Genomic DNA, 23,302 nt, shown 5'->3' on the forward strand with positions numbered 1-23,302 from the left:
GAGGACCTTATCAAGACAAGTGAAAAAGTACTTTGCTCTCACAACTGTACACCATCAACATGGTAACATGGTAGTATCTTTCGTTCTTTACTCAAATAGCAGGAGTTCTCCTGCCATCTTCTATGGTGACACAAGACTGTTTGACTAGACTAGCCTTTAGTCAAAAGTGGGATGATATGGCATGACTGCATGTGGCCATGGAGAGTGGTGAGTCCATGAGAGTGATGTATAGAAGAGGTGCAGACATAGAGTTCACTGGGAGAGAGGATTTGTGAGGCAACCATGGCTAACGAGACTCTGTGGGCCCCTACTTACTAGACTGGAGACAGTGGGGTGGTTGGGGTTGGTGCGTGGGGGGGACCCTGGCTCAATTACCTGAGGACAATGTTCCGTTAGCTCATGTTCACAACTGGTCTCATTGAAAAAAAGTGGCTTTTTAAAGGTTCATGAATTGGCAATTTAATATTGCTGTAAGTCTCTCTCAGTGCCCACCTTTGTCTGAAGATGTGAGGCCATTATCTGCCTTGGCGTCTTTGTCGTTGTCCTCCTCATCTTGCTCATCATCATCCTCTTCTTTGAGATGTCCATTGTGTAGGATGTGGCGGTGGGACTGGCCCTGCCTGCCCACCCTGATGCTGTTGATCTCGCGACGAAGCAGGCGGATTCGTCGAGTTCGAGCACCGCTGCATCGCATCGATGTGACAAAGTCCAGCTTTTCCAGCAGCTCCTTCAGTTGTTCTTCCACTGTCATATGCAGCCGGTTCTCTGGATCCAACACGCTGTCAACTGAACACAGCAGGGAGTTTGGTTAGCGCCCAAACAGACACTTAGGTACAACATGATAATAATACTTTAATGCTGATATTTCACAAAGATGACCAGCCAGGCTTGTCTTCTCAGAGATCTCAAAGGTTAAAAATTTCCCCTCTTTGCAGTGCTATTTGTATTTTATTCTGAATAATTATTTCAGGGCTCGCAAAATCGCTAGCCCGATGTCCCGGGGCTAGCGATTTTTCCAGTCGGGCTACCAAAATCTATCTCTGCCCTGCCCGTCGGGCTATCGTAGGAAGGAAAAATATATGTCAATGCTTTTGCATTCTTTCGGAAATGTAGCTGGGTAATTATGTCATTGGCATCGGTGAGCCACTGTCAATATGTGACATATTGAAATCGCGTTTGAATTTGCGCTTGTTTTTTGCTTTCACTTTGCAATCGCGCGAACTGTGTATAGAGAGCGACAGTACTGATTGGTGAGTGACGATAATTTGCGCACCAATTCCTCTGACATCGTCTTATCAATCGTTAGCTTACTATGCAAACATGACAAGTGAAATCTCCCGCAGCAAGCTTAAACATGTCAGGGCTCTAGAGTGCGACCAATTTGGTCGCAAATGCGACCAAATTTTTCAGTGGTGCGACTAAAAAAAAAAATAGTTGGTTGCACTTGTGCGACCAACTGTTCGGTAGCAAAAAAAAAATCTGCAACCTTCCCTGTGGTCAACAACAGACACACATTATGCCCCTATCGTGGACTAAACCAATCAGAGATAGTCAGGGGCGGGACCTCTCTGATTGGCCGTGGTCCAGTTGAAAGTGCAGGTGGAAGTGGGAGGTGAGTAGCTTGAATAAAGCGATATCAATTCATTAAATCCTGAATCGACTTTTAAATATAACTGTGTTTTGCCAGAAACGCCAGATTCTCAGATTAAAGCTCACAAAGCCATTTCAACAACAACCAAACAGCAAATGAGAGCAGGTACACGGATTCCACACAAAGACGTAAACACGGAGCGGAACCGACGCATCAGAATCAACTTCGTCTTTCTCGGCTTTCTCACCCGACGGCCCGTAGACGGACACGCTGTCGGAGCTTAGCGATTCTGATGCGTCCGGTCCGCGCTGTGATTACGTCTTTTTGCGCTGATTCTGAGCTGCAGGTTTTGTCTCCCAACCAAAATTCACCGAGCCAGCAGCAAAAGAAGCAGCAAACTGCGTTTCACATTTGATCAATGTCGTCATGAATTTTGCTGTTTTGCTTCCACGACTATTAAAATCACACTTCATGCACAGCTAGCTCTCTCTCTATCTCTCTCTCTCTGTACTTCAAGAACAGTTTCCCGTCTCCGATCTCTGTTTTCTGTATTATTCATTCGCTTATTACCTACCAGTCTACCGTTGTTTACAGCGCTGTCGGCTGCTGTCTTTTTCTTTTCTTTTTTTCACTTAAATGACCTTGGACAAGAAAGCCTATTTTTCTGTTGTTCAATACTGAAGAAATTTAAACTTTATATGCAGAACATTGTAGAATATTTTTAAGGTTATCTGCTATAAAAAGCCAGACCAGGAAAATCTCCTTCATGTTTTTCTGTGTTTTATTCTCAGTTACTTTCACACAAAGGCATCTGCTGTGATATTCACAATTCTGATGAAGTCAGTACTGATAAATGATCAGAATTATAATATTTCTGGCTGTCTGAGGCTAAGTTGAATCGAATCGGGACTTTGAAAACCGGAATCGAACGGATTATAGAAATCAGTGATGATACCCAGTCCTAGTGAGCAGCCTAGGCACGACAGAAGTGGATGTAGCTGTAATAGGAAAAGAACTATTGCTAACTTTTCTGTTAAGTTAAGGCCTGATCCTTCTGAAATTCATAGCCAGTGCTCTGACATGGTGTCATCAATCTTTGAATGCTGAAAAAGCACAGTGTATCCAGAAAAACACATTATATTATATAAATTATTATAAAATTTGTGTGCGCCTAACTTTTGTGCCGGTACGCCTAACTTTTTAAAGTTAGGCGTACCGGTACGCCCATGGCAAAAAGTTAGTCTAGAGCCCTGCATGTGAGAGGTTGATCGCGCAGAGAATCGCTGAGCGTTATGTGAGTGTCTGTGTAAAAGCAGCAGGATATGTATTTTAGTTCTGCTGAGCCAAATAAGACAGGTCAGGGTGAAGAAGGGACAGCCAAAGAAAAGCTTACCACAAAACGGAAAAGTTATGACAAATCAGACTATAAGGCAAAAAGAAAGTGCAGCTTTATGGTTTCATGGACAAAAGAATTTCTGTGGCTGCAATATGACAAGCTAAATAACCAGGGGTGCACATAAGTGGTCCGCAGGTGCGCATTCGCTGTCAAAATAAAAAATGCGCACAAGATAAGAAGTTGCAACGCGTGTTTGCGTACATAAGATTTTCTGGAGGAGGACAGACATTTGTTTAGAACTCTTAAAGATGTCGAAGAAGCTCCTTTAAGCAATTACTTTGGTTTTCCTCCACCTCCAAAGAAATGTCAGAAGGAGTCCGAACCACAAAAGAAGCGCGTATTCTCGGAAAAGTGGTTGCAGGAGGTGAGCTGGCTTCAAACAAATGATGAACGCACAGAGATGTGGTGCGGAATGTGCCGTGAAAATCCCACTCTAGCGGACAAAAACACTGCCTGCCTTTTATATGGACGCAAACGCACGTTGCAACTTCTTATCTGGTGCACGTCTTTTATTTTGACAGCGAATGCGCACATGCGGACCACTTACGTGCACCCGTGTAAATAACATAATGTTCTGCCGGGTGTGTTGTTGGTTTTCCCTCGATTTCTGAGTCGACAAGCGCCTTTGTTACTGGGACCAGTCATTAGAACCCATGAGAAATGCAAGAAATGCATTATTGCTCAGTCTGCAATATCTTTCCCAGAACAAACACCAATTGCAAATAACATACTAAAAATAAACCTGAAAATCAGTTTAAAACAGCGTACTATGTTGCAAAGAGTGAACTACCACTGGCAAAATTTAGCAGTCTTTGCAAACTTCAAAAAGCAAATGGCCTCGATCTTGGTTCCACTTACTTCTTACCTGTGACTTCAGTGGAAATTTCAAATTCAGGATCTGACACAGACTGATTCATGTCCTACACAGTTCTTACAAGTTCATAGAAATTTCTTTTCAATTAGAACCAAGTATTTGAGTTGATGATTGTAATTTTTATACAATGTTGTAATTTGTTTTTCAACAATTTTTTGATTAATGTTTTGTTTCCTTTACAATATTATACTTTAATGTATAATATTGTAAAGGAAACAAAACAGGAAACAAAACATCAATCAAAAAATTGCTCTCTTTTTTATTTGGGCTACTTAAATTTATTTTGGGCTACCAAAAACTGAAGAGTCCCTGCCCGAAGGGCTACCAGGGATTTTGAAATTTTGCGAGCCCTGTATTTAGCATGGACACCACATATATTGTACATGATAGAATGAATACAAAACTCCTTTCCATCTGTAGTCCCTGGTCTATGACTTGCTTAAACATGAGTCAACTATAACTGAGTATAAAATGTGAGAAATACTAATTAAATCATCTCTGCCTCCAAACTCATATCCATCTCTATCAGTCGATTTATAAACTGTTGAAAAAAATGAATAAACTGACTGTACCGGCAGCTTTTAAAGGAAAATATTTTCCTTTAATAATGTAAATTAATAAACACACCATTTAGTTTGTGTTTGGCTCACTTGCATGTCATATATTTTAGTATTGACTGGATTATTAAACGTCCAAAAGCTTAAAAATCAGACCAATTAACCAGAATGTAAAAAATACGAAATATCCTACAATGAAGAGTTGTTTCAGTTTTCACTGCCAGCACTACACTTCATCTTTCTGCCATTTTCTCTCTAAGAAACTCAGTCCAAGAGCTCTCTATTTTCCTGGAACTTCATCAACTACTCAGCAATTATAAGTACTGCGAAGCTTTGCGAATATATTTCCAGGTTTTCAGCAAATGTATTTTAAGCCCAGCAACTTACTAAGCCTAGGAAGAAATAAAGTTCAGTCAATAAGTTTAGCAAATGAATCTTATTAGCCTACTATTCCAGTTAGGACATATAAAAACAGTTCAAGATTTAATAACACTATAAAGATGTTTACAAAAAAATAAACAAAAAACAATTACCGAACCTTTTTGCTTTCAGTTGTTTAGCCAGTTATCTGTCCACTTTTCATGTATTAAAGTAGATTGAACCATTCATATCTTCAATGTGCTCAAAGTTGACCTTGATTGGATACTTTTCTGACTACCTTATTTCCCTATTATGAAATGCAGGAGAAAAAACAACAACTAACGGACTCTAAAGATATATTTGTATCCGGGATGTTTTCAGCTCTCGGGCATTACAAAATCTTTTGTTAAAACCCTGATAACTCCTCATTTCTGTTGTCGACTACAACTTCATTACTTAGATGCAGTACGTATTAATATTGCTGTTGTAGCAGTAGCATTTACTGTTACATAATGGTTACCAGCCACAGTGTGTACACTGTATAAACAGAATAGTGTGTACTCTCTACACAGTATTCTCTTAGTAATGTGTTACTGGTATTTAAGCATTAACACGTTACAAAACTAGAAAATCTGAATATACTGACAATAAAACAACCTAATCCTTTGGCACAGAAGAAATAACAGACTGAACACACACAACAGCTTCCAAACCACTAAAGACAGACACAGTATGATCCTCTGACTCACCATCCTCCCAGGTGCAACTGTAAAAGTCTCTTTTCTGGGGTGACTCTGGAAAGTGCATGCCAGTATCTAGGTCCAGCCCAGTGTTGGTGGCTTGTCGCTGTGCATGTCGTAGTATGGCCCCTCCAAGGTCTCGAAGACGTAGTGCTGCTCGGTGAAAGACAGTGTCCTTGGCATTGTAAAGAAGGCAGTTTGACACCATCAGGTTGAAGTCGGCCTCCAGGTCAGCCACTGAGCGGTAGGAATGACTTTCTAGTTTAGAGCGCATAGTGGAAAAGTCCATAGGGTGGCTAATAAACTCAAGGTAATCAGGGACCTGAGGACAAGACAGCATGAACTTTATCATCAGAATGGATGCATGTTTTAAACTACAATAACATCTGCACTGTGCAAAAAAACAAACAAACAAAAACATGTAAATTCTTGTAAACTGTACTGTTACTGTTTTGTATAATTCTACTAAATTCTCAGACAATATGATACAAGAAATTGAACTATATGGGGAATGGGGAACACACTTCCTCTCACTTTCTGACACAATGTAAACTGTGTGCATGCGCATCTGTTATAATAAATGTCTGACCTCCTTGATGTCCACAGGCTGTGTAAAAATCTGGGCTGTGTCCTTCTCCTGTAGTTGGTCCAGAGTGGAGCGTAGCAGAGCCAACACTGGGGTCAACTGCATCTCCAGAGCTGCCTGGTGAACTTTGACCTGCAGTTGACAGAAGACATGTATGTAATATTTACGCAGAAATTGAAAATCTAAAAAAGGTTAGGCTAGACAAACAGAGTGATCTGATTTAATGTTAACCAACCAAGAAAATGTTTTTATATATAAAAACATTATAAACCTTTTATCAAAACAGAAATCTTCCAACAATCAATTCATGATCCATACGAAACAGGTTGACCAGTATCTCATATGAATAGCTTTCCTTTCGGCTCTGCCTCCCTATCAGTTTATAGCAGCCACCTGTTTATTATCATGTGGCAAAGACATGCCAACATACAATATACACGCTATAGGACAGGCCAAGAAAAAGCAGATTACCCAAACATAACAGAACTAAAGATTACACTGGAGAACTATTTAGGTAACTGCATTTTGAAGGTACTTCAGATCTTCATTTTGCCAACATTTTTTTTTTTTAATTCAAAATTTACACGATGAACTGACAGCGTTAAATATGAAGCATGTAAACCAGTGAGGGTGGTTCATCTTTGTAGGTTACCTGCTCTCGTTTGAGTTTCTCTCTCTTGCGGATGAGCTCCACTAGAAGTCTGGCTTTTTCAAGGTCGTGGCGAAGCTTCTGCCAATATCTCAGTGCGTCTCTTGCTGCAGAAATCTTCTCATCCACTTCAGGCTATAAAGTACAATTCATTTTAAATCTTCTACAAACTATATTTAAACATATTAAACATCAAAACATATTTAAAGGCTAACAATGATTTTAGAAAAACAGCTACAGAGTGTTAAGGCTTCATTTCTGTGTAGTGCTCTTACCTGTTCTGTATTCCTTTGGGACTGGATGTTAGAGTGCAAACGCCGAACCAGCGGCACACCGTTCCTCGACTGTCGCTTTAATAACCAGTATTTATAAAGCCTCTGCATGAACTGATTTTTCTTCTGCAGAATAATTCCTTTACAGATGATATTCAGCCTATATAACAGAAGGAAATGCAGTATTATGTTACTATCAATATGGCAAACATCAATTCAGGCTTCTCACTGTAGAACGCGTGAATTATGCTTATTTGAAATATCAACTAGATCAAAAAAATCTCCAACAATTTGCTGCATTTGATATACTTTGTTTTATCAGATGTTCAAGGTAACTGCAGAAGACAATCTTATTTTGGGGAAAAAAGGAAAAAACAAAACAAAACAAAAAAAACAACCTAACCTGCTCGTGGGAATCTGAGGCACTGTCACTTGTGGTGATGCTGTGTGTTGGGATGTTGAGTCTGAATTCTTTTTCCCCTTCTTTTTATCTGTTTTGGCATCATCGTCAGACTTTCTGCCTTTTTTCGGTGTTGTCGGACCCTCAGTGTAGGCACTCCGTCCTCTGCTCGCCCTCCCTCTGCTGCCCACTACTCGTCCCTCACTCTCATCATCTGACCCAGTCTCTTGTCCTGGCGGAGAATGGGCCTCACAGAAAGCAGTCTTCTTAACCGAGAACATAGTCCCGTTAATGTTTGTTTCTCGCACAGGTTCTATCTTCATAAAGAGCCCAGCACGCTGAGCGCATGTAACATGAAATGCAGTGTAACAGTTGGCTTTATGACACTGAATAGATGCACCACGACCCTTCTGCTTACACAGGTAGCAAGTCAGTTTCCATCGTGCTGGGGGAATGTTATTAACTCCTTCCACTGGTTCCAGAAATACTGTGTTAGCAAAGCAGACCTCGGGGATCCATATAGCACAGACTACATGTGCCCAGCGGCCATCACTCGTTTGCTTGAATGCGCCGCCACGGTTTGGACACAGAACACAGTCAACAGGTTTCTGAGGGGACTGAAGGCAGCAGCGGCATAGCCACTGACCCTCAGGGATGTAGGGCACTCCGTAACACTCCTGGTGCACAGCCAGGTTGCAGGAGTCACAGAAAAGGATGACGTTGCTGTTGAGGCACTCGTCATCCAGGCACACGCAGCAGAAGGCATCATCATCAATAGTGCTTTGAGAAGGCGCTCGGCTTCGGGCTTCCAGATATGCCTCCTCCTCCAATCGGTCCACCAGCCGCTCAAACGTTTCTGCTGAGACAGTTGAGCAACCCTCTGATGTCCGATCAGCATTGACCATCTCCAGCCAGGCAGTGTCCTCTTCGTCCATGTCATATTCTGCCTCAGTTTCCTCCTCAGCTGAGGTTTCAATATAACGATAATATGCTGCTGGCAGAGGAGGGGCCTCAACTGGTGTAAAGGTTTCCAGCACTCGAAACTTAGGTTCAGGAAGGGTCATGTGATGATACTGTGATTTGTTTAGCTTTTCCGGCGATGGCGGATGAGAATTGGGGCAACTGTTCTTGGAGGATGGTGGCGACTTATTAGAGGAACATTTGGGGTCTTTCCTGCGGCTTCGTGGTGTGACAGGTTTGCGGGCTGTTTGGGCACTGCTGGTGGGAGGCGATGACTGCTCACTGTTCTCCTTGTTGCTGTTACACTCACTAATGTCCTGAGCCATCATCTCATCTTCAGTAATGACTTCCAAAGGCTCCAGAATAGAAATTCGGTGAAGCCTACCTTCTAGTTCCACTTCAACCACCTTCTGGGCCTGGGCATATGTCAACGTTTCTCTGCTTGGAGAAGCTTTTAGGCTGTAGGGGGATGGTGATCGTTGACGGGCTCCCCCACGCCCGCCAAATGTCCCATTTGACTTTCTTACATCTCCACCTCCTCCGGCCACTTGGCCTTTTCGACGTGGCTTCCTCATAGGCCACCAATCACACTTTTCCTCCTGTTGGTTAGAAAAGGAAATAAAATAAGAACACTGACTATAAAAAACAGCCAACATAAAAACAAATTTCTATTAGCATTTAGGGATGCAACATTCAAATACAACACCAGCGTTCTCACTCAGAAGAAATATATATCATAAGCTCAATTCCCAATGCCAATCCCAATCATAACATTTCTTATTATTATGAGTCTATGCTGTACTAGCTGTCATTACCCATTTTCTACCTATACTTATGTTCTGCTGTCTCAATACTTCACTAATGCCCAAGTGGCTAAAGTTCTTTCCATATTAACTCATTGAAATAGTCCTTTGACGTACATTACATAATACTGTGGTGATATTAGGCTGTAGCACCTGTGGTAAAAACAGTCCGTCATATCTAAACTCAGAAAACTCTTACTCACCTACAAAAGCTAACAGAACAAACCACTGTAATGTTAGCTGCCGAGCAGAAGACTTTACTGACAAAACACACATGGCCAGTAAAATCTTGTGTAGATTATTCTCGACTATATGTTAATAACTGCTGGCATCTGCTATCAGGGCTTGACCCAACACAGCGGTCAAATCCAATCAGCTTTCGGGAAAGCTTAAATGATCCGACTCAGAGCCAATCAGATTCAAGGATCCTAGTGCCTCAACAGAGCGGTGTCCTTATTTCAGGAGTAAAAATGTCAGCCATATTTACAGTTTTAAAAACACTGTCCAAAGCTTTTCTACTGTTTAATTTTTAACAGTTGTTGATTTTGTACGATTGATGCAGTGGGTTTCATTTAATCGTGTCGGTATAAGAACAACACAGTAATGTAACGGCACTAACATGAAAGTGCTGAGAGTCTATAAGCAGGCTAGCCTGCTAACTTTATAAGCTGGGTAGTACTAACGTTAGCTTGTCTGATATTTTTAAACATTGACAAGGTGCATGACACAAAAAATCCTTACTAGCTAAAACGTTTAAGCCTGTCAATGATCACAAAATGGTAGTAAAATGGCAAATGTATGCCATCTTACCAATTATGGCAACTGACTGACAGGAGTAACTCGACAGCCCCGGTGGGTTGAAGCCGCTTTTGCTGTAATGGTTGCCTAGCCAGGCGGCTTACTTGCTATACTCTCCAAGCTAATAGCTACCGTTAGCAATCCACAGTTTGCTGGTATAGCCGGTATATTTCGCTATTTTTCAGCGCTTCCGTTTCTTCACAGCACGGCACTTGGAAGGCACGCAGTCAATCCCAACGGCTCACTGAGAACAAAAGTAATATATCTACATTAAAATATGAGAAAGCCCTACTGTCGGCCCAATTTTAAGAGAAGGAGGAATACTAGCCTCCTTCGGCTAGTTGGCTAGCAATTTGGAGCCCAGAGTAAGCTAAACCGACATCACCCAACGTAATAAGACTTCCGGTTAGATTTCAAAATAATGTCCAAGATTGAACTAGTGTATTTTCTTCTGCCACAAACACGACTCTGAATAATACCGACTTATGTCATCTACCATTTTCCCCATCTAACATGTCCTTTTAAGAGTATTTCACTGCATTGCAGTCTAAGGAAAAATAGTAGTCGGTACACAAATGCGCTAGGTTGGGGGAGACGTCGTCCTGAGTATCTGGGGTTGGGATACTCTTTCTCATGCTTGTACTTACAATGCTTATTGCTTTATTTATGTGTTATCTGATTTAAATGTACCACATGCCATTTGTAGAGCTTGTCTGATATAAAAGTCGGAATATCGCATTCCAACGCGATTACATTCATTTATTTTGAGAGAGAGAACTGTCTCACTTCCTTTTTCGAGCAACCTTGACAACAGCCAACCGAGACAAGTTTAGCCATCCCCCCTGACGTCACTAGACCACGATTTTCGCGCGCGAGATCACAGGGTCAGTGAAAAATTTAGTTTTTCATTTAAACCCGGGTATAAACAATATTTGGACGATTTACTAACGTATATGTGTTCAGTCACTTTGGATATACAAAGCATGTGCACCGAGGTGCACAGTCATTAATTACTGTCAAGAATGTGTATTAAAATACATATTTATCTTGCATTGTGAAACAATATTCCTGATACATGAATACACATACAGTCTCTTAATGTACCAACCCAGTCCAGTGTATATTCAAGCAATGTCACAGATGATTCAACTCAGCTGCCTCCTGTGCAAATGAGAAAGGCCACATCGTGTCGAATTTTTTAATTGGAAAACAACATTGCAGTAAATCTTACAAGAAACCCTGTAGCATTTAGTTACAATAAATCCACACCAAAATCCACTGACAGGGAATGTGTAACACTATGAACAAGCTACATTTAGGAAACAGTTGCACGTTACGTAAAAAAAGGGGATGATACAGTTTTACTCTTTTGAACACTGATTCAGGATATTAACTGAGTAAAAGATATATAATGAATCCAGGCTTAGAATATACAAGGGCACAATTGGTTGTATGCTTGTTGTTTGGGGCATCAGTAATTACATGACATTCATCAGATCATGGAGACATGGTCAGAGTGTTTTTCCTCTTGGAGTCCCGCCGTGGGAATGGCACAAAGCTTTTCACCTCCCTGAAACACAATCCTGTGTAAAAATAAATAAATAAATAAATTAAAAAAAGAGGGAACGGGGTGTCAAATTAAATAAAGTGCATTATTTAAAATATATGATGGCATTATGTTCATTTATTAATATTAATCTTTTTATCTTTATTATATCACCGTGTATAGTAAGGAAGCAAAAATGACTGTTTATAAACAACAACAAAAAAAAAAAACACCAATCCATAATGTATACATATATTTATTATTATTATTCTTTGCAAGCTATGTATTCATTGCATAAGACAAAAATAAACAACAGGCACTATTTGCGTCAGTGTCTGATGAACAATTATTTATAGAAATGCATAATAGCATATTCCTGTGGCCCCCAAGAGCCACTGCATTAAAAATTGGTTAACAAAAATGAGTTACAAACAAAAACACATACGTAACATAGACGTAATATCACCATTCGTTTTGAGATCAGCATACGGATTTGTAAAGATTTGAGTGTTATGAAAATAATTCCCAAAAGTTATATAGATGTTGATAATCCTGGTACCCTAGGCAGTCTACACAGTAAGTTTCATTCAGATTGTTTAACACGTGTAGGAGGAGTTAGGGAGGAGACCTACAGACATGATTATCATAGTAAGATTTCCACTTACGCTTCCATTCATCTAGGGACAATGTGTCGTTGTCATGACTGTCATCATATGGCAGTGGTTTGGGGAAATCATCGGGGTCCCGCAAGTTGTCAAAATATGGGTGCTCTAGAGCTAGTTCCGCTGTGGGCCTCTCATCTCCATCCAGAACAAGCATCTTCTCCAGCAGATCAACCCCTACAAAAGGTCAGCAGTGTGGAATAATGCACCAGTTTGCTACGATACAAAAACCATGAAACTGAAAAAGTAAGTGAATATTTATCACTTAGCAGGCCAGAAAATGGAAAAGCTTTCATTAACAGGGTATCATGAATGACTTTTCTAATTATAGCCATACAAAGAAGAAAAACACCAAAGAAAGAAAGAAAAAGTGTGATTTAAAAAAAAGAATAAAAATGTGAAAAAAAAAGGTGCATCTCACCATGTGCACTAGCTCTGGGAAACAACATTGAGAAGTCTTTTCGGGGATATCGAGGAAGGCCCTTGACATAATTTCTGGCCTGTTTTAAGATATCAAACACAAATACCCAGACACAGAATATTTGTTATTCAATCTTTAAGTGTGGCAACAATGATTTAGTTTAACTGTGATTACAAAATGAAATAATAAAAAAGGTCTTCATTTATCAAAGACAGGCTGATTGTTTCATGTTGTTCATGCTGTTATTTTGTAAAACTGAATTGTTTGTTATTCACCTTACAAAAACGAAATAAATCCAAAGATAGAATTATATTTGATTTCATACTCATATACAGTTACATAGTCCTTGTGCAAATATGACTTCCAAAGATGGAACTGTATATTCAATTCGTCACTTGTGCATGTGAGCCATCTTGTTAGCATTGTGCTGAAAACAAGTCTAAGGCCATTTATAAAATCCTATAGAGTTGCAAAACAGGACTTTCCAAAAGCCTTAACTTCCTTCCTATTAATGCATCCTACTACAGGCTTTTATTAATGCCCTGACTGTTCCTCTAGTGCCACCCTCAGGACAATTTCTAGATTTTAACTACTCACATCTGGTAAAGAAAAAAAGGACAAAAGGAGAAGTCCGACAAAATTTCCCGTATGTCACTGTAGGTTGCAGTATGCTGTACATTTCTACCTCAGAGGGCTGTCGGTGGAACTTTCACTTTGTATGCTAATTTCATGGGTTTCAGTGAAGGATCTAGTGCACCACAGCTCAAATGCTTTCTGAGATATGATGCTTTTTTTATGCTCAATCTGAGAGAAATCACTTATAAAAAAATGTTTAACATTAAAGGCAATGGACATTTGTAAAATTTTCTGTGCAGATAGTACTCCTAGTGCATAACTGCATATTTATGACAGACACATACTGTTCTTCCTACCTCTGGAGTGTCCAGCTTTTGGATGAACTCTGGCCCGGGCACACCAGTTACTTTCATGATCTGAGTCAGCTGGTCCATGTCTTATAGCAAACAGATTAGAATCAAGGATTTTTACTCTTACATTTGTGGTTCAGTGAGCAGAACATAGAGATATGAAGCAGGCATGCAAAACAGAATAATAAAGGAAAATGAAAGCCAAAATGATGTCTTTATTTCCTAGCAGAGCTATAAATCAGTTTGGTGCATCAGAAGCAAAATAAGAACATAAAAGAGAAATATAACAAAAGCAGGAGCATTTATAGCAAGGTAGGGGAAAAAATTGACTCGGGAAATATGCCGCTTTTGCTCTGTATTAATATACTGTAACTGCCGCTTGTGCTTCATTTTGTGTCTTATTTATAGAGCTTGTCATCAAGCACCTTTCCATCTCCTATATTATTACAGTGGTTTAATAAAGCGATATTAAAGGTTTAAATGGATTTCACACAGTGTGCTTGATACCTTTCTCTTTGCATACTGACATTCATTATTCAACTTATTATTTATCACACAGGCTGGTAAAGTTTAGTAAATGGACCAAGCTGAAGAAAGGATACAATCTTTTCCTTTGAAGAGGGTCTTTCCATTGATCATTTCTGCCATTATGCAGCCCACAGACCAGATGTCCACTACAAGAAATACCAAAGGAAAGTAACATTAGTGAGAAATCATAAAGAATACATAACACCAAGAGGGTTGTAAGTTTAGCTGAGTGCAGCAGGAATGAGGAAGGTGGCATTTATATGCCAGAGCACAGTTCCTATTCACAGCAGAGAGCTGAATATGTTGTGTGCTTTGAAAGGGGGAATATTCAGTGAGTAATACTATCCTAAACCTGTCAGAGCTGCTTTCGCAGCTACACTCCACTCTGTGGATGCTATGTACAAAATGAAAAACCACCATCTCCTAAAGGAACATAAATCCTGGGTTTGCAGTGACAGTTCTGTCATTGAGTCTCAGCACTGTCAGACCCATCTGTGTCAAAAGATTAAGAGGAGAAAAAACACCCCAAACATTTCTTTTCTCAAGATGACATCCATGCAACTTCAAACATTTGTCAGGAACTAGGAACAGGATTACAAAAGTTGCTGACCCTTGAAGAACCATACATGCAACAATGAAAGCTGGAGTGTCGAGACGTTTTCACGTAACAAACAACAAATGGTCACAGCACCAAGAGGCCAACTCTAGACGACAGAGAGAACGGTGGGAAAGAATATGTAACAGCTACAATTGTCTTGCCAGTCTGAGTGTAGTGCATCCAGTTCAGAATGACCTCAGGCGCCCGGTACCAACGGGTCACCACGTAGCCTGTCATTTCAGCATCAGTACTGCGGGCCAGCCCAAAGTCCAGGATCTGTATCAGCAGCAATGAAACGGATGACAATCTCAGTCAAACATGTACTTAGTGTCTCACAGGCTGTTTACTTTTAATGAAACACATAAAATATTGCATACATATATATGGCAATCTGATATAAACAATAACAAATGATTCTATAGTTTCAGGATTATTTCGAGTGCACAACTGTATGTAAATGAACTCCTTCTTCTACCTCCTGTATATTGTTAATTACATCGACTGCTGAGTCCTACTGTGTCTGCTGCCGGTGCTGCCCTATCATCTCACTGCTTCTCATATGCAGTAATGCAGAAAGTACATACCTTTAGTTCACAGTCTTGATTAACAGCCAAGTTTCCAGGCTTAAGATCCTGTTAGAGAAAATGAGTCGAATGACGTTTAGTCCAAATGGTAATTAAGAAGAAATTACAGTGATTGGACCACAGGCGCTTACTAGAGCCAGTAAGAGCTTTAGTGCACGTGCTTCCTGTGGTCTCACATGGCTCAGCTGAACTCAAACACATGAATGTTGTGGGGACTTAAAACAAGGACTTCAATATCGTGACTCAACTACAAGATGACTATAAGACACACTGCCTCAACTCTGCAGTTAGTGCTGCAACATAAGGTGTGAGAAGTGTATCACTGTCAGTAGGTGTTGATAAAAATGTATCTGCTTTAAGCGTTATAGGAGTAACAGCAGGGTAACACTTCACAGTGTAGTGATTTGCACATTTGTCTAACAAGCCAAAGATCCCTGGTTTGAACTCAGGAGTGGACATACATCCCTCTGGGGCTGTGTCACGAAGAACATAAAAATCTGCCGCACCAAACATGCGGAGCTACCTGCTGTAGCAACCCAGTCTGAATAAGGAAGCCAAAAGTGGCTCTTACTTTACCGACAGATCTTTGACGTCTTGGAACTGGAGTTAAAGGGTGTGACCTAACAGCTCCAGACATGCACACGCATTAGAGGAGTTAAGTCATCCTACCTGTTTGGGCACGCTTTCATCTGACTGCTTAACAAATGAATTACAAAATATATTTCCAAAGAACATGAGGAATACCAAATCTGCAATCTGAGTCACAACATTGTGCGGTACAAAATCCTGCACAGATTACAATTTTTAACAGTGAGCCTGAGGAAATCAGGTCGGAGAAGTGAGTCACTTCCTCCGACCTGAGGAAGTCGCCTATTTCTCGCTACAGATTATTGATCGGAAATTTTTCATTTTTTTATTTTGTGCAGTGCTTTGTTTATTGTGTTACACTGGTGAAGCACATTGTGATACAGATTTTTAAAAGTGCTATATAGATAAAGTTATCATTATTATTATTGACAATAACCTGAAAAAGTCAACTTATCATAAAACAGGAAAAAAGGTACTCCCAAAACAGCTCAGCTTCCTGTAATGGGACAATGAGTTGTACTTACCCTGTGGATAATCCCAGCCTTATGAATGTACTGCAAAGGAATAAACAGAGCAGGAACACTTTAGTTTACATTATCATTTTTTACCAGGCCTAGTTAGGCTAAATTCAAAGTAAAGTTTTATTAGAGGAGTTTGATGAATAACTGTTTGGCCACACAGCAAATACCTTTTAATTAATAACTAGGCTTGTTAATAATTATATCCATTGCATTGTGTGTTTCATTGACTCATTTAAAGCAAAAAAGGCTAACTCTCCTGTAATTTCTCTGTAAGTATATGTGCTACATGATACATACAGTCAGGTAAATCCTAATCATGAAATATTTATGATAATTATTAATAATCTGTTATTATATCTTTTATTATTAATAAATAGCAAAACATATGATTACAGTCTTTCAGCTTTAATCCAAAGGGTTTGAAAGAAGTGTTGCATGAACTGTTTAGGAATTAAAGCATTGTTTATACACAGTCCTCCATATTCTGAGGCTCAAACCAAATTGACAGTTGAATCATAAGCAACTTCATCCCAGGTGAGGCTTGAAATAACATGTGACATTGATTCAGTTGAATTTGTATTTCACAGCTTTTCACTCTCATTTTAAACACGATAGCCCAAGTGACAGAGGCCAACATGAGGCTGAAAACAGCTTCACAACATTGAGCCAAGTCAAGAAAACTCGTGAGAAAGCAGCTGTATAATTTTTTAAAAGCGGATAATCAAGAAAATCCCTCATGAATGGAAATACAGAGATTTTGCAACAAATTGTACGCAACTAGACTTAAGAACACGTGTGTCAGGTTAGACTTTGCCAGAAAACATCTAGAAGAGCCTGTAAAAATTCTGGACAAACATTTTTTGGGTCAGAATGACACACCTATCAGGACAGATTCCACTCATACATTTCTGTATTGTATACGCTATTTATTATTAATGCCATTTCCACTTTTGCACAATCCCAGTCTTTTGTCCTTTAACTTTGCTTTATCTTAACTTTTTATTTCCCTTTTTTAAATTACTGTTGTAAATATAATTTTTTGGCACTACCTCAAATATTAGGGTATTTTTAACAATGTTGGGTTTTTTTTTTTTATTGTGGAATATAGTATTTTTAGTCTTCATCCTGCAGCTGTATCATAGTAATTTCCCTTGTGAAAATGACAGAGTATGCATCAATCTGTCTGTCCTTCTGTCTGTCTGCCACTGAAACTGGACCATTAGTGTTTATTGATGATGTGTCTGCTGATAGAAACAACAGGATGAATTCTGCAGTGTACAGGGCTATGCTCTCTGCTCTGATTCAGCTAAACTCTGCTGAACTAATCAGACAAATGGGAGTTTCTCAAGGCAAAGAATGTAGACATCTAAGTCAGTCACCTAATATCAACCCAACAGAGCAGGCTTTTTTTAAGTTATTGAATATAAATAGGAAGACCCCATAAACCAATTAGCAACTGAAGATGAAGGTGGTGGTGCCATAGTGGTGGTGTACAGAGGCTAACTACAAAAAAACGTGTCTTTGTCCAATAAATTTTGGAACAACATATACAACAGTATTATTCTGACATGACTCTGTTAAACAGTTAAATTGGAATATAAATATAGTTCATTTCTGAAGTTTGGTAGAGATCATCTTTGGCTCACCCTGAGTCCACAAAGCATCTGGTAGACAAGAAACTGGACTTTGTCTTCTGAGAGTTGACCCCGCACCTTTGACAGGTCAGTAAACATGTAAGGCATTACCAGGTAGCTGGGGGGGAAAAAGAGGACGAGAGGTGCAGTGAGACAACCCTGAGGCAGAGAGTAAAGTAATTACCTCAGCCTAACAGTCCAAACATGATATACGACACTGCCTCAGCAAGTCATCCTACTCTTAACTTCCACACACTGTCTGTGCTGTAATCTGTCCTGTCTCCCTTTGACCAAGGAGCTTGGTGGACTTGCGTATGTTTACATAACTTCCAAATAAAATATTCTTCCACCTTTTTTAGAGTCTCCTCATGTGATGCAGCAGCAGCTTAAATCTTAGCTGTGCATGTGAGAAAGCAAATGTCTCCATTAAAATTAAACTACCATAACAATTATAGGTTGTTCATTTCTTGGTAAATGAGCAAACTTACAAATTCAGCAGGGAATAAAATAATTATTTCCCCCCACTGAATAATACATGACAATTAAAGGACAGTATGTCCTCTTTAAGGTAGACAGAAAGTGTGCTTTCAGTGTGGGAAAGGCTCTTTCACAGGCATGCTCACATGGAAAATGAAAGAAAAATTAAGTTGTCATATTTTTCTTTAACGTTACAAGTAGATGTCGCAACATGTATCACAGAGTAATTTTATATGATCCTGACTATAAAATTTTCCCCTAATAACTCTAAACTAGAAAACCCCCACAGATTTTTTCTGCAAGTACTGCATTCCTCCAAGAGTTTTAGTGTCGAGTGCTTAAAGAGAAGAAACAGATCTCTGACAGCATGTGCACCATGCTAATGTGGCAACTGTGGCAGGAGGCAGAGCAGAGCATCTACCAATTAGAAGGTTGGTGTTTTGATTCCCGCCTTCTCCAGTCTGTATGTTGATGTATCCTTGGGCAAGATACTGAACCCCCAATTACCCCCGATGGAGCCATTGCAATTTGAGTGTGTGCGTAAATGTTAGAAAAGAGCTTGGGGATATGACTGGTATCAAACAGCTCCCTCCAAGGAGAAATACCGCCATTAACTTCCGTCTCTATATGGGACCAGATGGGTTTAACTGGTGCAGTAGGTAACCAAGCTCTAAGTTGTTTCACGTTCATCACCCAACAATACCATTGGAAATTAGGCAATGAAAAACCACCTTGTTTTGCACTCGCTTGAAGTTTCTTAATACTTAAACAGTGCGGTGAGCTACCCCAAAGAAACTGCCGGATCAAAAAGTCTAGATCTTTGAAATACTTATCTGGAATGTGTAATGGAATATTAGATAAAATATAAAATATCATGGGTGCAGTCATCATCTTAATACACTAATTTGGTAGGGTAAGGAGATTTGGTATCTCACCAAAACTGTCCATACTTGGTATAACCACAGAACTTTCTGATGGAGATTTTTCCAGTTATACAAAAAGATGGATTATTTTGGCTCTTACTACGGCCAAACGGGTCCTGCTAAGACATTGGCGGAAAAAGAACCCCCCTCCCTATGAAGAGTGGCTAATGACAATGGCTAAGTTGGCGTCTTACAAAAAAGTGACTTATGGTTTATTAGACAAATTGCATCAATATGATTGTACTTGGTCGCCCTTTACAAGCTGGCTTTCTGTAACTTGAAGAACAGAGGAGTAATGACAGAGTGGTGATGTGGGGATTGGTGTGCGAAGAAAGAATAGGATAACTTCCCTTTGTTTTGGTTTTTGTTTTTGTTTGTTTGTTTTTTTTAAACTATTTATTTATGTATTTATCCTTAAGTTCTGTTATTGAAGTTTAAAATGAAATAAATAAAAATTGTTGATGATAAAAAAGAAAAGAGCTTAGGGATAGAAAAAAAGTGCTTTTATAAATGTGTGTGTGTGTGTGTGCGTGGGTGTGTGTGTGTGAGGCTGGGTGACTGAGGCTTTAGTAGTAAAAAGTGCTTTGAATTCTTAATTAGACTAGAAAAGTGCTGTATAAGCACCAGTCCATTTGAACCTGCAGATCATTTAAAGTGTTGTCTGCCTTTCCCCGAGCGGTTTGCTAATAAGATGAAGAATACTCACAAGTCCTGGAAGTCATCCAGGCTTAGGGCAGGTGTAAACACATCGATAAGTCCTATCACCTAGTTGGAATGAAAGAAGCAGGTGACAAATACTAAAACATACAAGCAATGGCTCATTTACAGAATATTACTGCATCACAGTACTGTTACAATGCCAAAAACACAACTTCCTAAAAGCGACTGAGTATGCATAGTGTATCGTCTACTCACATTTTCATGTTTCATGTGTTTGAGCAGTCGGAGCTCTCGGTAGGCCCTCTTAGCAAAGATCTCTGACTGGAAAGGCCTGTGGAGCTTTTTAATGGCCACCTTTTCTTTATTCTTCTCATTTAGTGCTGAGCTGTTGGGAACGATAATGTAATAAGTCATTAGCTGGCTGCTGTTGCTTGGACCTTTTAGTCTCACTATAATGTTCACCATTTGAAAACGACTGAATAGTCTATTTTTGGGGTTTCAGTCACACTTAGAGGCTATGCATGAAACACAACGCAAAAGCACAGATGATATGAGATAGAGATACTGTACGTGGGACTCATTCTCTAACTGTGTGGTGGTCTGTGGTTTACTGAGTTATCAATATGTGAATGTTTGGCAGCTCTTGACGTGCATGTTTGCAGGGCACCAAATCGTAGGAGGACAGGCTTGTTAGGCTATTTGGAGCCGCATCCACCAACACACACTGCACACTTCAATGTGTGCTGTGAACAACACTGATGCAGTAATGTCAGATATTACAGCCGGCTTTACATGAAACAGCTAATCCATGCCAAGCAAATAGCTACAATAAAAAAACAAACAAACAAAAAACATGAAACTGCAGGCTGTGCTTCTGTTTGTTATTTCCTTTCCCTCCTCCATTTGCAGGTAGGTTCAGATAATGTTCACGGTGTTCATGAGATGCTGCTTCTTTTAAAGGTCGACCAGTCTGAGCTTTTTAACAGATCATAACTCCCACACTATTATGCTTAAAGCCTAGTCAGCATGCCTGAACACTGCTGCTGTGACAACAGGAGCTTTGAGGTCAGTAAAGAGTTTTTTCGCCATTCATCCAGGTTCTCAAAATTTTACCTACTAAGATTTATCCGTTAATTCAGTTCATTTCAATTGTATGTATATAGTGCCAAATCACAACAACTGTCGCCTCAAGGCCCTTTATATTGTAAGGTAAAACCCTACAGTGTTACAAAAGTGGGCAAAGACACAAAGCCTCCCTAAACTGCCTCAGTAATCTGAAAGGACAGGGGGTGAGGGCTGAGCCTCAAAACTAGACATAAATGAATAAAACGGATGTCTTTCAGCATCTGTGCCCTGCTAATATGTTGACATGAAACAGAGTTTATGTTATGAAATTTAGTCTAATTTAAACTAAGTGCTGTCATAATTTATGAGTTTATATTTTTAGTCAAAATAAGTTAGAACAACTGTGTGGTAAAGTTCATTAGGAAGGCACATTTGACAGTGAAGAAAATCAGTGATTTCAACAATAACGCAAGGGTTAATGTACACAATAATGGATAAAAGGCAAAAGGCTGCCTTTTTTTCTTCAAAAAATACTGACCTATGGTTATTCTTAAGAGCACTTACGTGACAGCAATATGAAACGTAGCAATGGCCTTGTGTGTTTGACATCTGCCACTGTTCCAGCATTTGCACATTTTATCCCTCATGACATATTAATATAATAATAGGCTTTAGAGCTTTCTGAATAGCTCTTCTCAAATGGTTCTTTACAGTTATTAACATTTTATGAAGGCAGCTACATGACTAAACTTGAAGCATTTTAAATGTGCAAACAGAAATTATTTTAGAAACCCTAATCAGGGATTGTATGTATCCAGCCAGCCAAATAAAAACCAGGGAGGTTGTAAAAAAGCAATGATAAGTGATGTTGTCTGTATCTAGTTTCCTTAATGGTTTGACACCCGATCCCCCATTTTTATGTAAGCCTGCAAAAATAATTGTATTGCTAAAAAAAATCAACAACAACAAAAAAAAAGAACAAAAAAAGAGAAAACAAAACATTTAAATTGCTGCACGTTTTTACGTAAACAGTCATTCTGGTGTTTAACTGTATCATGTATGTAACTGTATGATGCCATGAAAATGGAAAGTGGCCATCTTTAATACAGACTTTCAATCATAACTCCTACTCCTACTGCAGGTAAACATATATAAGACTGTAAGGTCCACATAACGGGCTGTGTGGTCGTCGTGCTATAATATGACACTAGGTGCTTACTTGCTACATGAGTTGACTGGTTGTGCGACCACTCTATGTTAGACTGTACAGGATATAACGCAGGCCCACTACACACTGTGTGCAGCCAGTGTAGCTAACGTGAATGAGCCCCAAATGCGACACACACTTCTTGCAGTGCACAGTAAATGATAAATCACTCACCACACCGAGCCGTAAGCCCCGGTCCCTATCTGTTTCAGGTGCGTGTATTTCTCCGGGACTTCCCACACCGTGCTGTTAATTTCCTCACGGGTGAAATGTGCCCGAGTCTCCATGATGAAGAGGAGCAAGCGAAGCTACAAAAAACTTCTCCCTCCTCCCGTGTGCCTGTCACTTGCTCAGAAGGTAAAGCAAAACACTCACTGTTCAAGTACCAGCGATTACGCCTTACATCCCACTTCCGTTAACAGTTTTCAAAATAATTTCCAACCGTCGCTGCGTGGGAGTGATGCAAGAATAAAACAGGCAGCTAGCAAGCTAATGCGAGAGGACTATAGTCAGCAATCATTGGTAAATATAGACTGAATATATTATAGAGAGCTCATTAAAAAAACAGAAAGAAATTCAGCAGGGCCGCTAATTGTGATACAAGCAATCTACTCGATAAACCAGACTGTTAAATGTTCTTTTTAAGACTCAACTTTTATCTTACAACACTATTATATCTGATCATAGTTTATAATGAAGCTTTACTTTGAAAGCAAAAACCAACTTCCGGTGTAATCCTCTGACGCCCTTTACACAGCGCCCTCAGTACCAGTATGAGGCATCTGTTTGCAAGCAACTAGTTAGTCTGTACAAGCATAACCTGATGTAGGCGTTGCTTTGTAGAAGACTGTTTGATCAGAAAAAAATGAAACCTCCGTCCAATGTGTGGAAACATAACTGAAAAACCTGCTAAAACCACGAAATTAGCAGTGTAAAGAATCAGACGAGCGGACGGCTTGCTTGCTGAAACATGTCG

General features: G+C 39.7%; 2 protein-coding genes across 2 annotated transcripts in view; both read right to left on the minus strand.

Annotated features, from left to right (window-relative positions):
• Nucleotides 1-10,478, minus strand: part of brpf3b (bromodomain and PHD finger containing, 3b) — a 13,934-nt gene extending 3,456 nt beyond the window's left edge. Inside the window, exons 1-7 of the mRNA XM_084917189.1 lie at nt 9,999-10,478; nt 7,429-8,984; nt 7,029-7,185; nt 6,757-6,888; nt 6,108-6,236; nt 5,528-5,840; nt 493-786 (exon numbers count right to left, since the gene is read on the minus strand). Of these exons, the coding sequence (XP_084773315.1) occupies nt 493-786; nt 5,528-5,840; nt 6,108-6,236; nt 6,757-6,888; nt 7,029-7,185; nt 7,429-8,960 (2,557 nt within the window). The 5' untranslated portion in view covers nt 8,961-8,984; nt 9,999-10,478. The remainder of the gene's footprint in view (nt 1-492; nt 787-5,527; nt 5,841-6,107; nt 6,237-6,756; nt 6,889-7,028; nt 7,186-7,428; nt 8,985-9,998) is intronic.
• Nucleotides 10,479-11,170: 692 nt separating this feature from the next.
• Nucleotides 11,171-22,732, minus strand: mapk13 (mitogen-activated protein kinase 13). The gene is made up of 12 exons (XM_084917192.1): nt 22,501-22,732; nt 20,310-20,439; nt 20,101-20,159; nt 18,007-18,112; nt 16,364-16,393; nt 15,252-15,299; nt 14,829-14,943; nt 14,144-14,215; nt 13,548-13,627; nt 12,616-12,694; nt 12,198-12,371; nt 11,171-11,569 (listed from the first exon to the last, which is right to left on the minus strand). The coding sequence occupies exons 1-12, from the start codon at nt 22,611-22,613 to the stop codon at nt 11,484-11,486; spliced, it is 1,092 nt and encodes a 363-aa protein (XP_084773318.1). The 5' UTR covers nt 22,614-22,732; the 3' UTR covers nt 11,171-11,483.
• Nucleotides 22,733-23,302: the final 570 nt, after the last annotated feature.

This window comes from Perissodus microlepis, chromosome 20 (assembly GCF_051167445.1).
Source record: "Perissodus microlepis isolate ML-2025 ecotype Zambia chromosome 20, ASM5116744v1, whole genome shotgun sequence".
Classification (NCBI taxonomy): Eukaryota; Metazoa; Chordata; class Actinopteri; order Cichliformes; family Cichlidae; genus Perissodus; species Perissodus microlepis.